The sequence below is a fragment of the Lucilia sericata genome, unplaced genomic scaffold (genome assembly GCF_015586225.1).
Source record: "Lucilia sericata isolate MDLA Ls3-8-SP2 unplaced genomic scaffold, ASM1558622v1 Contig000076F_arrow, whole genome shotgun sequence".
Lineage (NCBI taxonomy): Eukaryota > Metazoa > Arthropoda > Insecta > Diptera > Calliphoridae > Lucilia > Lucilia sericata.
In genome coordinates this window covers 539,876-553,531 of record NW_023994109.1, presented here as the reverse complement: position 1 = coordinate 553,531, position 13,656 = coordinate 539,876, and the positions used below count along the sequence as shown (strand labels likewise).

Here is a 13,656-nt window from a genome sequence, read left to right as displayed (position 1 = left end):
AGGAAACGTTGGATTTGCTACAAAACGTTAGCATTTGAAAATATTCATGAATTTAAAGATTTACTTTATCTTTTAGATATGGACTACTGTGATACCGATTATTTTACAAAATTATATTAATTTATAAAAAAAAAATAAATAAAGACTATTTTTATATAAAATAAATACTTGTTAATTTTTTTTAGGGATAAAGAATAAAAGATTAATCGTAAAAAGTGGCTGTAAAAATTCATAAAAATTTAGGTAGTAAAACATGCCTAACAAATGTATGGATGAAAATAATAGTACTAGGTAAATTCTCTAAAAGATGTTGAGTTTTCCCTAATTAATTTGTCACTTAAAAAACATTAGGTAGGCATGTTATATATCAATGGAAAGGTAATTTTGTCTATTTTTCAAAACTGTATATAATTTTTGAAAATTAAAAAATTCGCGGAATACTTTTTTTAAAAAAATTAAAAAATGTTTTTTATTCAGTTTTTGCGAAGATACAAATTTTTCAAATTGCAATAAAAATTTTATTTATGAATATTTTTTGATGAAATTTTACAGTTAGGTAGATTTTTTTACTCAAAATCTAAAATTAAATAAAAAGTTCGAATTTTCTTATTAGAAATCCCGGAATTCCCAAAAAAGTTTTAAAAAATCCCAAAAATGGGATTTTTTGGTTTTTTGCCTATTATATCCATACCAGGGGCGGGGTTATCGAAACCCGTTACAAAATGATTAAGAACATATTGGGTCATATAAAACAGGTCACTATAATTTGATATCGACTATGCGATTTGAGAATTTATGCTCAAAATTGAATTTTCTATAAAAAAATAGGGTTTTTTGGATGGACCTGGTCCCCTCGGTATCAAAAATTTTTAGGTTTTGTTTCATTTATCGTATTTTATGTAAAGTCAGCTTTTCAAAAAGTATAAATTCTATATACATCTTCTTAGAAACTTTTTAGATAACTTAAAAAGAAAAAGATACTTTTTTCCCAAAAAAATGGCAAAAAATCGCCTTTTTTTAATTTTTTAAATTAAAATGCCTATAACTTTGGACTCAGTCATGATTTTTACATAATTCTTTCACTGCTTGATATATAAACTTGTTGTTAAGCGAATAAAAAAAGAAATGGCGAAAATCGGGAATATTTGGACCCGCTATTATCAAAAAACTAAAGTAAGAACGGTAAAAATTTTAAAATTTTAATTTTCAAATGCGAATATCTCCTAAACTATAAGAGATAATTTACTGCTATGACGACATTTTTTATAGTGCTCGATGAGGAGATTCTATATACGAAATTTTTTTTAAATCGGAACTCAAATGAAGAAATAGGATCCAAAAGTCCCTGGAACTATTCGGTCCAGATAAATTCATCAAGAGATCATCAAATGCTTTCTTCTTCAAACTGAATATGTGCTTTTTAAGTTCGGATTCCATTGATACCAAATTTTCACCATCGACAAACCTACGCGTGTGGTGATATTTTCTCCTAGCTGCATTTCTCGCCTCTTCATCCCACCATTCCCACCCTACCATTGAATTTTCGTCAATTTCAATGGTATATTTGCCTTTTCCCTCTTGAAACTTCTTCAGAAAATCTTTCATATTTTCACCAATACCAACTTGTTTTATAATTTGCATAAATTCGTGATCGCATAAACACGTGATCGCCAATGACACGCTTATGTTAAAATCATGCATGATTCACCTAAATTGAACGAATTCATCATCAATCAGAGGTGCAGATTAAACTACATCTTTGTCATGTAACTTTTTGCTAGATATGTATAAATAATTCGTAAAATTACAACGGAATTGAAATATATTCACAGACAAGGTCATGATCACGCAACTTAAAATTAAAAACTTACCTAATAATTTTTTTTTACCCTTTCATACCTATACCTTATATTACTTGTAAAATCATCAAAATTATCAGAATTCAAAAAAAAATTATTTATTGGGCATAAAATACACCAACACAATATAGCTATTAAGTTTTTTTTTCATATCAAGAACATCGCACAATTGTGTGGCCTAAGTCATAAGCTACAATCAAATCAGAGATCCTTTTAACAGTTTTTGTTATATAAATTAACTTAAAAGACAGAGTCTTGCTTAGGCAATTGCCGTGTTAAGTCGATCTTTTTCTCTCTTTCTCTAAATAAGTGCGGATAGTATAACGGTTTTCTCATTTTACATTAAACAAACAGAAACGTGTTTCTTTTTTTTCTTATTTACTGTTGCTTAAATATCAAGAATAACAAAAATTTTTAAGGAAAAAATTTCAACCTCTTTCTGAGCACCCAAATATGAATGGTTCACACCCAGGATGAGGACTTAACCAACAGGGGTAAAAGGTTCCGTGTTGATGACTTTGTAGCTCTCCCAGAAATAAGACAATGCGACGATGCATGGAAAACTTATAACTCTAATCCAGAAGCACATAAAATTTTTACAAAAAATAACCCCAAACCCACATTTGCAAATATTACCAAAGGAACAAATAACGTAGCGAATGAAAAAGAAATACCGCAAAAAAAACAATCGAAAAACAAGGAAAGCAACAAAATCACTACAATAAACAAAGAAACAGTAAAACAAAATACTCAAGAACAAACTTCAACAATCAAACCAACAAGTCTCTCAGAAACACAAAAACAACAACAAAACCCTCAAAAAATATACAACACCCACTAGAAAATGTAAATAATATCACAACAGAAATGGAAACTGAAACTGAATTAAACCATATGACTCCGAAAAGAACAACCCAAATTGGTACATGGTCCCCAGGAGATGAATTATCTCCATATTCTCGTGCAATATATTACGACATTAAAACCCAAATGGAGAAAACAGCTGCCGAAAAGGAAAACAAGGAAAAAGAATTATCACAAAAAACAACTTATAATTCTTCTATTTTTATTAAATTTCATGAACATTGGTCTTAACTTATTCATAATACAATGGAACATTCTAAAGCAAATAAATTTGCTTTAGAACTATTAATAAAAAAAACACAATCCAAACATAATAATCTTACAAGAAACTCATATTATACAGAAAAACAGACAATTTTTACCTTCTACATCAAACTTTAACTATTAGTGGAACAGAAAATCTACACATCACAAATATATGTACAGTTAATCTCAAAAATAAGTATACAGAAATACTGACAATTGGTTTTATTTAAAAAAAATATATTATTTTTTCAAAAATCAAAAAAGTAACACATTTATTTATTAAAAACAATTATGATAATTATTATTCACTACTTTTTTTCTTCATATTTTGGTTCTTTGAGTTCTCATTTAAGCTGAAGTTAAGAAGGTGCAAAATTTACGTCACAAAAATAAGTATACAGATAATTTTAATATGTTATTCATGAAAATTTTACCGTTTGAATGTAATTACTTTATAATAAAATATTCTGTACACTATAACATGGAAAAAATTCACTTTTTGTTCCGAAAAATTTAAATTTTTGGTAATTGATCTGAATATTATTTATAGGAGCAGTTTTTCCTATTTAAGAACATCTGACTATTTAAACCCCGGAGTTTTGGATCGGGTATTCAATAATATCCCTCGTTTGTTCATTATGATGCATTGGAAGACGATATTTTAACTTTTAAATTAATTGTTTCTGTACAATAATTGCAATCCATTGCGGAACATTGCCGTTTTTAACATAGTATAGCGTTCATATTCGATATTTAACGATGATTTCCTAAAATTTATATCTTAAATTGTGATATTAATAATATTTGTACTAGTATCCATTAATTAAAACAAGTTTTTTGGTTCCAATCATCCATTACACACTTCTAAATACTACCAATAATCGTCAAATGGTGACCATGTCAATAACTTACACTACATATCGGTTCTGAAATTGATTATTGTCCAAAATAGTAAGATTTTTATATTAAATCAGGCTCAATTGGTGGTATGAATACGAATTGAACAATTTTGAACACAGATACATCTTAATTTGTTGCTAGAACAAATAAAATGTCCGATCCATAAAACATGGTTATTGTATCAAGTATATCAAGATATGATTGGTAGCATTATTGTATGCTTTGGAAATCGGAGTATTTGGAAAACCTGTTTAAATTAAAGGAAATATATAGAATTATCCAAATTTTAAAGTTTATGTTGTAAGTCTTAAGAAATCGGAGTTAAATTTCGGTTTTTTAAGAACGTACTCTGTTCAAAATGGCCAAATCCATGCATATAACATTAATTTCGAAATAACAACTCTTTTCAAAAGTTAAAAATTCTATTTCCAATGCATCATTTGGAGGGTTCAATGACCACCAGATCCAAAATCCGGGGTCTAAAGTGGAAAAAAATCGTAGAAGTGGGAAAAAAACTGTCCTACTAATTAATTCCGGAGCCAATCGGCCCAAATTTCAAGATTTCGGAACTAAAAGTAGATTTTTTCCAAGTTATTGTGTAAAAAATATTTTTTTAAAAATATTTTAAAATGTGTAAAAAATATTTTATTTATTAATACAAGTAAAATTTCCATAAATTTTGTTAATATAATTAAACCAAATATATACTGAAATGATCTGTATACTTACTTTTGTGACGTAAATTTTGCACCTTCTTAACTTCAGCTTAAATGAGAACTCAAAGAACCAAAATATGAAGAAAAAAAGTAGTGAATAATAATTATCATAATTGTTTTTAATAAATAAATGTGTTACTTTTTTGATTTTTGAAAAAATAATATCCTTTTTTAAATAAAACCAATTGTCAGTATTTCTGTATACTTATTTTTGAGATTAACTGTATATAAAGAAACAAATGTTACAGTAAATCAAGATATAATAAATACCATACCAAAATTTAATTCCGGCCAACATTTGATATGTGGGGACCTAAATACACAAAATACAATATGGGGCTCTCAGTACACTTCACGAGCAGGAAATCTATGGGAATATTTTGCCAATGAAAGAAACCTAACTATTTTAAATGATCGATCTCCAAGACTCTTAAGTACGAGACACTCTCTCACAGCAATAGATGTTTCCATGGCTACGGTGAATTTAGCCATCTCCTTAAGCTGGAAATGCTTTAGTCAGGAAATGAGCGATCATTTTCCAATTTTTATTTAGAACAAAAACGGCAACTCCTATCACAAAAAATACGTCAAAAGATTTAACGATAATCTAGCTGACTGGGTAGTTATTTCGAGAAGCTTTCAATTAACAATCCAATTTCTGACAATATAAATAAAGAAGCGGCCACAATAAGTAAAATAATTAGAACATCTGCAAACAAATCAATGCCGGTAAGCCAAGGTCCAAAACATAAAAGCCAGAACAACCTCATTTGGTTCAACGCACATATCGCATCTCTTATACAAGAAAAAAATGCTAGCTGGAAACTCTTTAGAAGAAGAAAAAACCTTTCAGATGTCATAAACTACAGAAGGAATTGTGCATTAGTACGAAGAGCGTTTAAAGAAGCCAAACGCAAAACATGGGAAAACTTCCTAAATTCCTTAAATCCTTTTTCCGCTTCAAAAATGCTGTGGAATAAAGTTAGAAAGATAACACATTCAAGATCAATAGACTTTCCGTCTATTTACCATGACAATGATATCATATCCCATCCATAACAAATAGGAGAGGCATTCGCAAAGACCTGGTGCTTAATAGGATCAGACAATACCTTCAATCCACTGATAATGAGAAAAAAAGACAGCTTAACATCGTTTTTCTTGAAAACATTCCAAATGAAATTACTGAGTTAAACAATCCCATTTCAATACATGACCTCCAAAATGCACTTAAAAAGTGCAGCGGAACTACACCTGGTCTAGACAAAATCTGTTACTCTATGATAAAAAACTCCTCAATTACACTTAAATTAAGACTATGCAATTTCTTCTCTAACATTGTAAACAAAGGAATATATCCCCACGCATGGAAACACGCAATCTTGAGCCCAATCCCAAAACCAGGCAAAAATCCAAACACCACAAACGGGTATAGACCTATATCACTGTTGCCTGTCATATCAAAAGTATTTGACAAAATTATTTCACAAAGGTTATGGAAACATTGCCAAAATAACATTGCAAAAGAACAACACGCATATCTACCAAACAGGGGAGTTTTCTCCTTATGCCACCAAATAGAGAGTAAACTAAAAGAAAATATGAGAGAAAAAAAGCACTCTACGATTTTGTCAGAAGATCTGGAAAAAGTATTTGACAAAGTTATTAACTTTGTTGTTATAGAGGAACTACACAAATGGGGAGTGCCCAAAAATCTGTTAAAGCTGGTAAAATCGTTTCTCTCAAACAGAAGAATATCTGTAAAAGTAGATGGTTTTGTTTCAAAGTCTTATGAATTGGACAATGGCGTCCATCAAGGCTCGCCATTATCTGTGGTATTGCATACAGCTTATATAAACTCACTTTTTGAAAAACTAAGATCTGTTAGAGGCATAGACCACATATCTATTTACGCAGACAACCTTTTCATAATAGCCTCAGGATCGCACGAGGAAACAAGCTCATCGCTTAATAAATGTGACGATGTCATAAATCAATGGACAAATCAAACAGGAGCTGTAATTCCCATTAATAAATGTGAAGCTATCCACATCTGCAAAAAATACAAGTGTAATCTTACTCCAATTACAATAAGAGGATCCAGAATTCCAATTAAGTCTGAAATGAGAATCCTAGGAATCACCTTCACAAAAAACATTCTTTGGAATCGACATATCAAGATACTCATCGACAAACTAAAAAGAATAAATAATCTGTTAAAAATAATTTGCACTAAGCATAAAGGCCCTCATATGGAAACTGGAATATCAATTTGCCATGCTCTAACTGAAGGATTAATTCAACACTTTATAACAATATATGGTTGGACAACAAAAACTAACACTAAGAAAGTAAATGCCAATATAAACAAATGTTTCCGCACAGCCACTGGCATCCTTCAAGCCACTCCTATTGATGCACTAAGAATTGAAGCAAAAATAAATGACTTTGAAACCATTTTATCAAACCAATCTATCAAGCTTTTGGCAAAAGGATAACAAATGTTAATCATGGTTTGCATAACACAATCTGGGAACTAATGGACAAAGATGACACACCATATTCTTGAGGACTTCAAAACATAATCAAAAGTGCCAAGGAGATGAAAATACCACTACCAAAACTCGTCAAATTTCATGCTTACAATCAACACATCCTTAAATTCTATTAGAAAAACCGATGTAAATCAAAGTATATTTCAACAACTTTATTTAAGCGAAAAAGATAAATACAATGCCAAATTATTAATATTTACCGATGGATCTTACTCAAATGGAAACACTTCGTATGCTGTTATTGAACAAAAAGACGGAAACCATAAAATCATAAAACAATCATTACTACCAAACAATGCCGGTATTTTCCCAGCGGAACTAGCGGCTCTCAGATTCGCAGTATCCTACGCATCAAAGAAGAAAGAAAAAACGTTGATTTGTACCGACAGTTTAAGTGCAGTCAAATCCCTAAAATTCGAAGGAGAAAATAGAAGATATGTTCTAAAAAACTGTACACTACTTGCTGAAATTATCATTCTCTGGATTTCTGGGCATCTAGGAATTAATTCATTAGAATACGCAGATTTAGCTGCGAAAAATGCAGTGAAATACCCATTAATTACCGAAGTCCCACCACTTGTCCCAGTAATAGTCAACTTTTACAAAATATATCAACGGAAACAACAGGAAAATCAATGGAGTACATCAACTAGCTTTCTAAAATTGCATAACGACACCATAGCACGACCTCCTTACTGTAAACACTTTAGTCGAAATGATTGCATTATAATTGCTATAATTATTATGAACAAACTCAACCTAAAACGTGTGAACACTGCTCTGAAATCCTCACAATAAAACATATTCGAAAGAATGCCCATTAACATTAACAAGCGAATCACTACAAGATTTGCTAAACTGCCAAAATAGAATGACAGCTAGAAAAAAAAACATTCTGATAAATGCCAATGTTTTAAATGAAATTTAATATTTACATACATAGTGTAATGGCCTAGTAGCCCACACTATTCAATAAGTTCTATTTTATAAGTTAATTTTATATTATACTTTAAATAAATAAATAAATAAATAACTTAAAAGACATGTTTTTGGCATAACATCAGATAACATTGAATAATAATCAAGGCGACTAAAGCTTATGTTGTTGTTGTTGTAAGCAGCATGGGGCAGTTCCTGAGATGACACCAGAGCAGTTCCTGAGATGACACCAGCCCAAACAAGCGTTGCACCATAATTGTGCAGAACCATGGTCCGGGATTTAATTCAATTCCGGCACGGACCAAAAGGATGCGGAGCAGCAATGCCGGAAGATGCTGCTCCGCTGCAGAAAATTGTATTGTTGTTGCTGGGGTTGACAGCCCTTGGCCGAATACTTCGGGTCATTCCGGTTCGTAGAACCGGCTGTCGGGGAATGAAAGCTTATGTCATTCGGTGCGTTATGACGGGGATATTTAGTAACATAAAATTTCCAGACAGTAAAATTTTTCACCCTTCCGCCTTATAACGAGTGACTTTCAGTATCAAATCTGTCAAAATAAACATGATTGTCCAATCTTAAGAAGTTCCAGCTCCTTTAAACACTTCAAAATCTACCACAATACCTCGGGAAAATTGCATACAAGATTTCTTAGGGTATTGGATCTTATTAATTTTGCGTATATATCATATCCCCTGATCGGAGCTGAAGGAATTTGGCTCGGAAAACACCGCTGTATTAGGTAGTGATCTTAAATTCATTCGACCTGTACAATATTTTGAAAAAGTAACAATGTAGCCTATTATAAATGCACATCCTTAGAATATTTTTATATCTGCTGATACGTATCGATCTTTCTGAAGTATCTTGTAAAATACAAAAAACTTTTCTATATATTAGAATAGATTATACTCTAATGTATTTTAGAATTTCGTCATAATGGTTTTCTAGAAAGTAGATTAGATTTAAGTATTCACAGTACATAATTTTGAGAACAGGAATTAATAGGAAGTTTTATATCCTAAAAGGAAATTTTTTCCTTAAATTTGACATGGTAGGTAGGTGGGTTGATAGGAGGATGTACACTACATCAAATCCGAAGAAACACACCTAAGCCACCATTGGACCTGTTGTGCGCTCCTTATCATTAAAAAAACTGAATGAATTATTTTTCAGTGTTCATAAACTCAGTTTCCTGAACGTAATTCCTAAGAATCTTCCAATCAGTGTTAGTCAGGAATGTTATTTCCATCATACTAACTTTAGATTTGCTCATTTTGAGGAGATTTTTTGTCTTGCTCTCATCAGGGTCACCCCATAGGATCTTCGTGGTTCTACCAACTGTTTCATTATTCCAAGAGGCCTTATGGGATTGTCTCAACCATATTTTTAGTTCAGCTTTTGTTGCGTCGAATGGTTTCGCGTTTGTCAAGTTAACTGCCTCGAGCTCCCTACCCTTTAAAGCTATTACATTCGACCTTTCGTTACCGACTACTCCCTAGTGGGCTGGTACCCATATGAGGTGAACCTTACCTCTGGGAGAGTATTCAGTTGAAGCTTTCTTACAATCCAATACGGTTTTAGATTTAGTTCTATCGCCCTAATTGCCTTCTGGCTATCGGTAAATGTATTAAGCGCTGTGGGCGCCATATTTATTCTAATCCAATTTACGCATTCCGTTATTGCTCGTACTTCTGCCTGGAAGCTTGTGTTATGATTTGGTAAACGGTGGTATATTTCTGTTTCTGGGTCCTCAATGTAGAACCCCAGCCCCACTTTGTCCCCCAATTTAGAGCCATCCGTGTAACAACGGATTCCTACTGGTATTTGCTCTAATGTTCCGCTTGACCAAGGCATTCTATCTGGGATCAGCGTTTCAAAGTTTCCGACATATTCTATCCGATGATTGTGTATAACCTTCCAATGTGTCCTATAACCGCTTTTGGCCAGTTCGCCTAAAGTAAAGAGACGTTTAGCTTTAAGCGCAGCGTCATAACTTAAATATGTTTCAATGGGTGGAATATCTTGCAACGTTTCCAGAGCCTTAGTTGAAGTAGTACACATAGTAGTTTGATATTGCACTTTTGGTCTAAAGCAGTCCACCAGATTATTGAAGCATAAGCTAGAATTGGTCTAATTACACTTTTACAAAGCCAATTTGTCATAGTAGGACTAAGACCCCATTTTATGCCTATAGTTCTCCTACATATCACCCAGCACCGATGTGCCTTGTTGATCCTATCCTCTATGTGGTGTCTCCATTTTTATTTCCGGTCAAGGATTACACCTAAGTACTTAACTTTGTGTCACTGGTATCTTCTTGTCCAGGAAGCAAGGTTCAATATACGTAGAAATTTTTGTCTTTCTTGTGAAAAGACAGATTTCCGTTTTTGCAGGGTTAACATTGAGGCCTGTCAGTTGAGCCCAGCTCAAGGCCGTATTCGGAGCCTCTTCAGCTCTTCTACACAAGTAATTTGGATCCTTTCCCTTTAAAAGTATTACGACATCGTCTGCATAGCAGACAGGTCTAAGTCCTTTCTCGGTTAGGGTCCTATTAATCGAGGTAACCCAGAGTAAAGGTGACAAAATGCCACCCTGTGGTATACCACGAAATATCTTTTCCCTGATAGTTATATCCTACATCTCGCAGCTTATCCATCTGTTCCTTAGCATGTGGTTGATCCAGCTACGGAGCACCCGGTCAACATAAAACTGGTCTAGGGATTGGATAAGAGTATCAGTGTGCACGTTATTGAAGGCGCCTTCGATGTCAATGCATACCGCCAGTGTATATAGTTTGCTATCAAAGGATGCACCTATGTAGTGTACAACTTCGTTTAAAGCGGTTTCCACCGATCGTCCCACAAATTTGACATAGTGTTTTATATTTTCTTATCGATGATCGTTTTTATGTAGCTTATTGTTTAAAGGAGTTTGATTACTGTTGATTAATCAAAAAAAAAAAAAAAAACAGAAATAAATAGGACCCTAATTAGGATATGCTGTCATCATCTGCATTTAGATTTAAAGCGGATAATGACGACATTCATGATGTGTAGTATAGTTTGCTATCAAAGTTTAATATATTTAAAACTGATTCAACATCATAATGGTTAGTTTAAATAAAGGATTTTTCTAGGAAAAAAGGGAAACCTATGTTGTGCCTGATCAACACAATTGCGATATCTGTATTTCCTTGCACCCTATTTAATAATAACTTTGAAGAATATTAACTTGAAACAGCATAATCATTGCATTATATCAACATAAAGCTATCATCAGTAAAACTTTAAGTTTTTTCTTAATAATAATAAAAAATGCTCACAATGTGGACTCATGTATATACTTGCCGAATAACGCAACCAAATTGGAGCCAAAATTAGCAAATTTTTCTTTGTCTGCCTTTTATTTCTTTTGTTTGTAGAGAGAAAACAGCTACTCACAATCATTGCTTACAGGTTAATAGACAAGAAATATTTTTTTCTTGTAATTTTCACTAAAAAAGACATCTCTCAATTGATATACTGGGTCTGAAAGGGTTAATTATTCTCATCAGACGATCTGTAAACCTAACGAAGTACCAGAAACTACTTCTAAAACCTTAAAAAATTCAGCAATTGAACATAAATATATTGAATTTTCATTTCTTACCTTTATAAATTCCATGATGTTCTCTGTATTTTTAATTTTAATTTTTTCTGTTTATTTTTTTTTAAAAGGAAAAATTTTCAATCGTTTGGTTTTTAAATGCAACTTTGATACATATGAAAAATCAGAAATTTTTGAAATTTTTCAAAAACTTAAAAATACGGTCGGTATGTCAAAAGAATCAGAGGTATTTTTTGTCACAATCAATCAATTTGTATTTAGACTACAAAATTGTATTACAATACATGATTTTTTGACAAGTATTAATACTCAGTATTGTAGTCTGAAAATACCTTAAGCAATAACATTATTGTGACATTAGCAAACCATATGCTAACCTGTATCTAGCAACTTTTTGAAAATTACTTTTTTGGAAAATTAATGTCAAATTGAGTTTTGAATGAGTTTTTATGTTTTTAAATGTGGATTTCTTGATCTCTATTCTTGAATCTGTCATCGTGTTTTTAAAGGAGAATAGAAAAGATACACTATTTAGTAAATAAATAAAAACGAACTTACCGGGGAGAGTGGAACACCTAAATCGCTATCTACAAATTGGTAGCGATCAAACAATTTTACCGTACTACGTTCTTCTGGCAGTTCGAAGAACTGCAGATGCTGTTGAACTTGCAAGATAAAATTCCAAACATTTTCCTTAAGTTGATTAGTGATTGGTTGTGTCAAATTTAGCGATTTACTTAAATATACCCACAATGCTGAAATGTTTTAGAAATTTGTACTATGTTTAGAAATTTGATTCACTTTTCTTTCTTTTTTACTTAAACTTACACTCCAATGTTATACCCTCCAAACCTTCTAAAGCTATTTCATCCAAAATAACTCGTTGCATAGATCCTCTATTGGAAATATTCATTTTTGAAATAATTATATAGTCAATTTCCCATTTATTTCAAAAAATTTTTTAATAAATCATCACTTTGTGATGATAGTATAAACAAATTATTGTTTATTCCCGTCAAATCACAGCTGGCGGATTAGAAACCAGTGGCAACTAAAATTAGCGACGACAGATACTTCCATTTGAAGTCTTCAAATAAGGGTAATAGCATGGTGCAATTATAAGGTGAAGTCCAAGGCGAATCCACAGAAGGTGTTATTCAATCAGCTGATATATATAAGTTTGTGATTCCGTTTTTAATTTTTATAATATAATTTTCCGACCCTACAAAGTATATATATTCTGGATCCTTATAGATAGCGGAGTCGATTTACCTATGTCCGTCTGACGTCTGTCAGTCTGTCTGTGCTTATCAGACATACGTTCGGGAAGAACGCTATTTAAAATTAGGTCCATAAATAACGGAGATATGAACAAAAATCCGAGACAACCTCTTAAATTTTCATCAAAAATTAACATTTTTCGTGCATGCTGAGACAGAAATAGTAAACAAGCAACAACAACACACATTATCATACGGTAAATTTTGTTATTGTTTATAAAAACAAAGCAAAGATAGAACAAGCCGTTACGTTGTTTTTGGCTAGAAACATGAAATTAACGGCTGTATTCATAAAAACTTATTTTAGTTTTATTAACCAATTTCAGGCAAAATTCACGAAAATCGTATTCATAAACGTTAAATAGCTTAAAATACCTTCAATAAACCATTGACAAATGTAAGAATTTTATTGCAGGCTCGACCCTTCTTTAAGTCAACAATAAGTTGATTTTAAAATTTTTTTTCAAATAAAGAATTTTTCGTTAATTTTAGGTTGATAGCGAAAACTAAGTATGTTTTCTTTTAAAATAAAATCTAAAAATTAAAATATTTGAGTTCACAAATTTGTAAATACCAGAAAATTTTTAAACGATTATATTTTGAGAAAAAAAACTCAAATCTAGTCTTTATTATATTAATAGATGAGTATTTTACAATATTCCAATTGGCCAGCACTCTTTTTAGGCAATT

At 31.7% G+C, this 13,656-nt stretch overlaps 1 protein-coding gene across 1 annotated transcript in view; it reads right to left on the bottom strand.

Annotated features, from left to right (window-relative positions):
- LOC119616492 (general transcription factor 3C polypeptide 1) overlaps positions 1-12,738 on the bottom strand; it is a 139,318-nt gene extending 126,580 nt beyond the window's left edge. The window contains exons 1-2 of the mRNA XM_037972851.1: positions 12,515-12,738; positions 12,245-12,441 (exon numbers count right to left, since the gene is read on the bottom strand). Coding sequence (XP_037828779.1) covers positions 12,245-12,441; positions 12,515-12,599 — 282 coding nt within the window. The 5' untranslated portion in view covers positions 12,600-12,738. The remainder of the gene's footprint in view (positions 1-12,244; positions 12,442-12,514) is intronic.
- Positions 12,739-13,656: the final 918 nt, after the last annotated feature.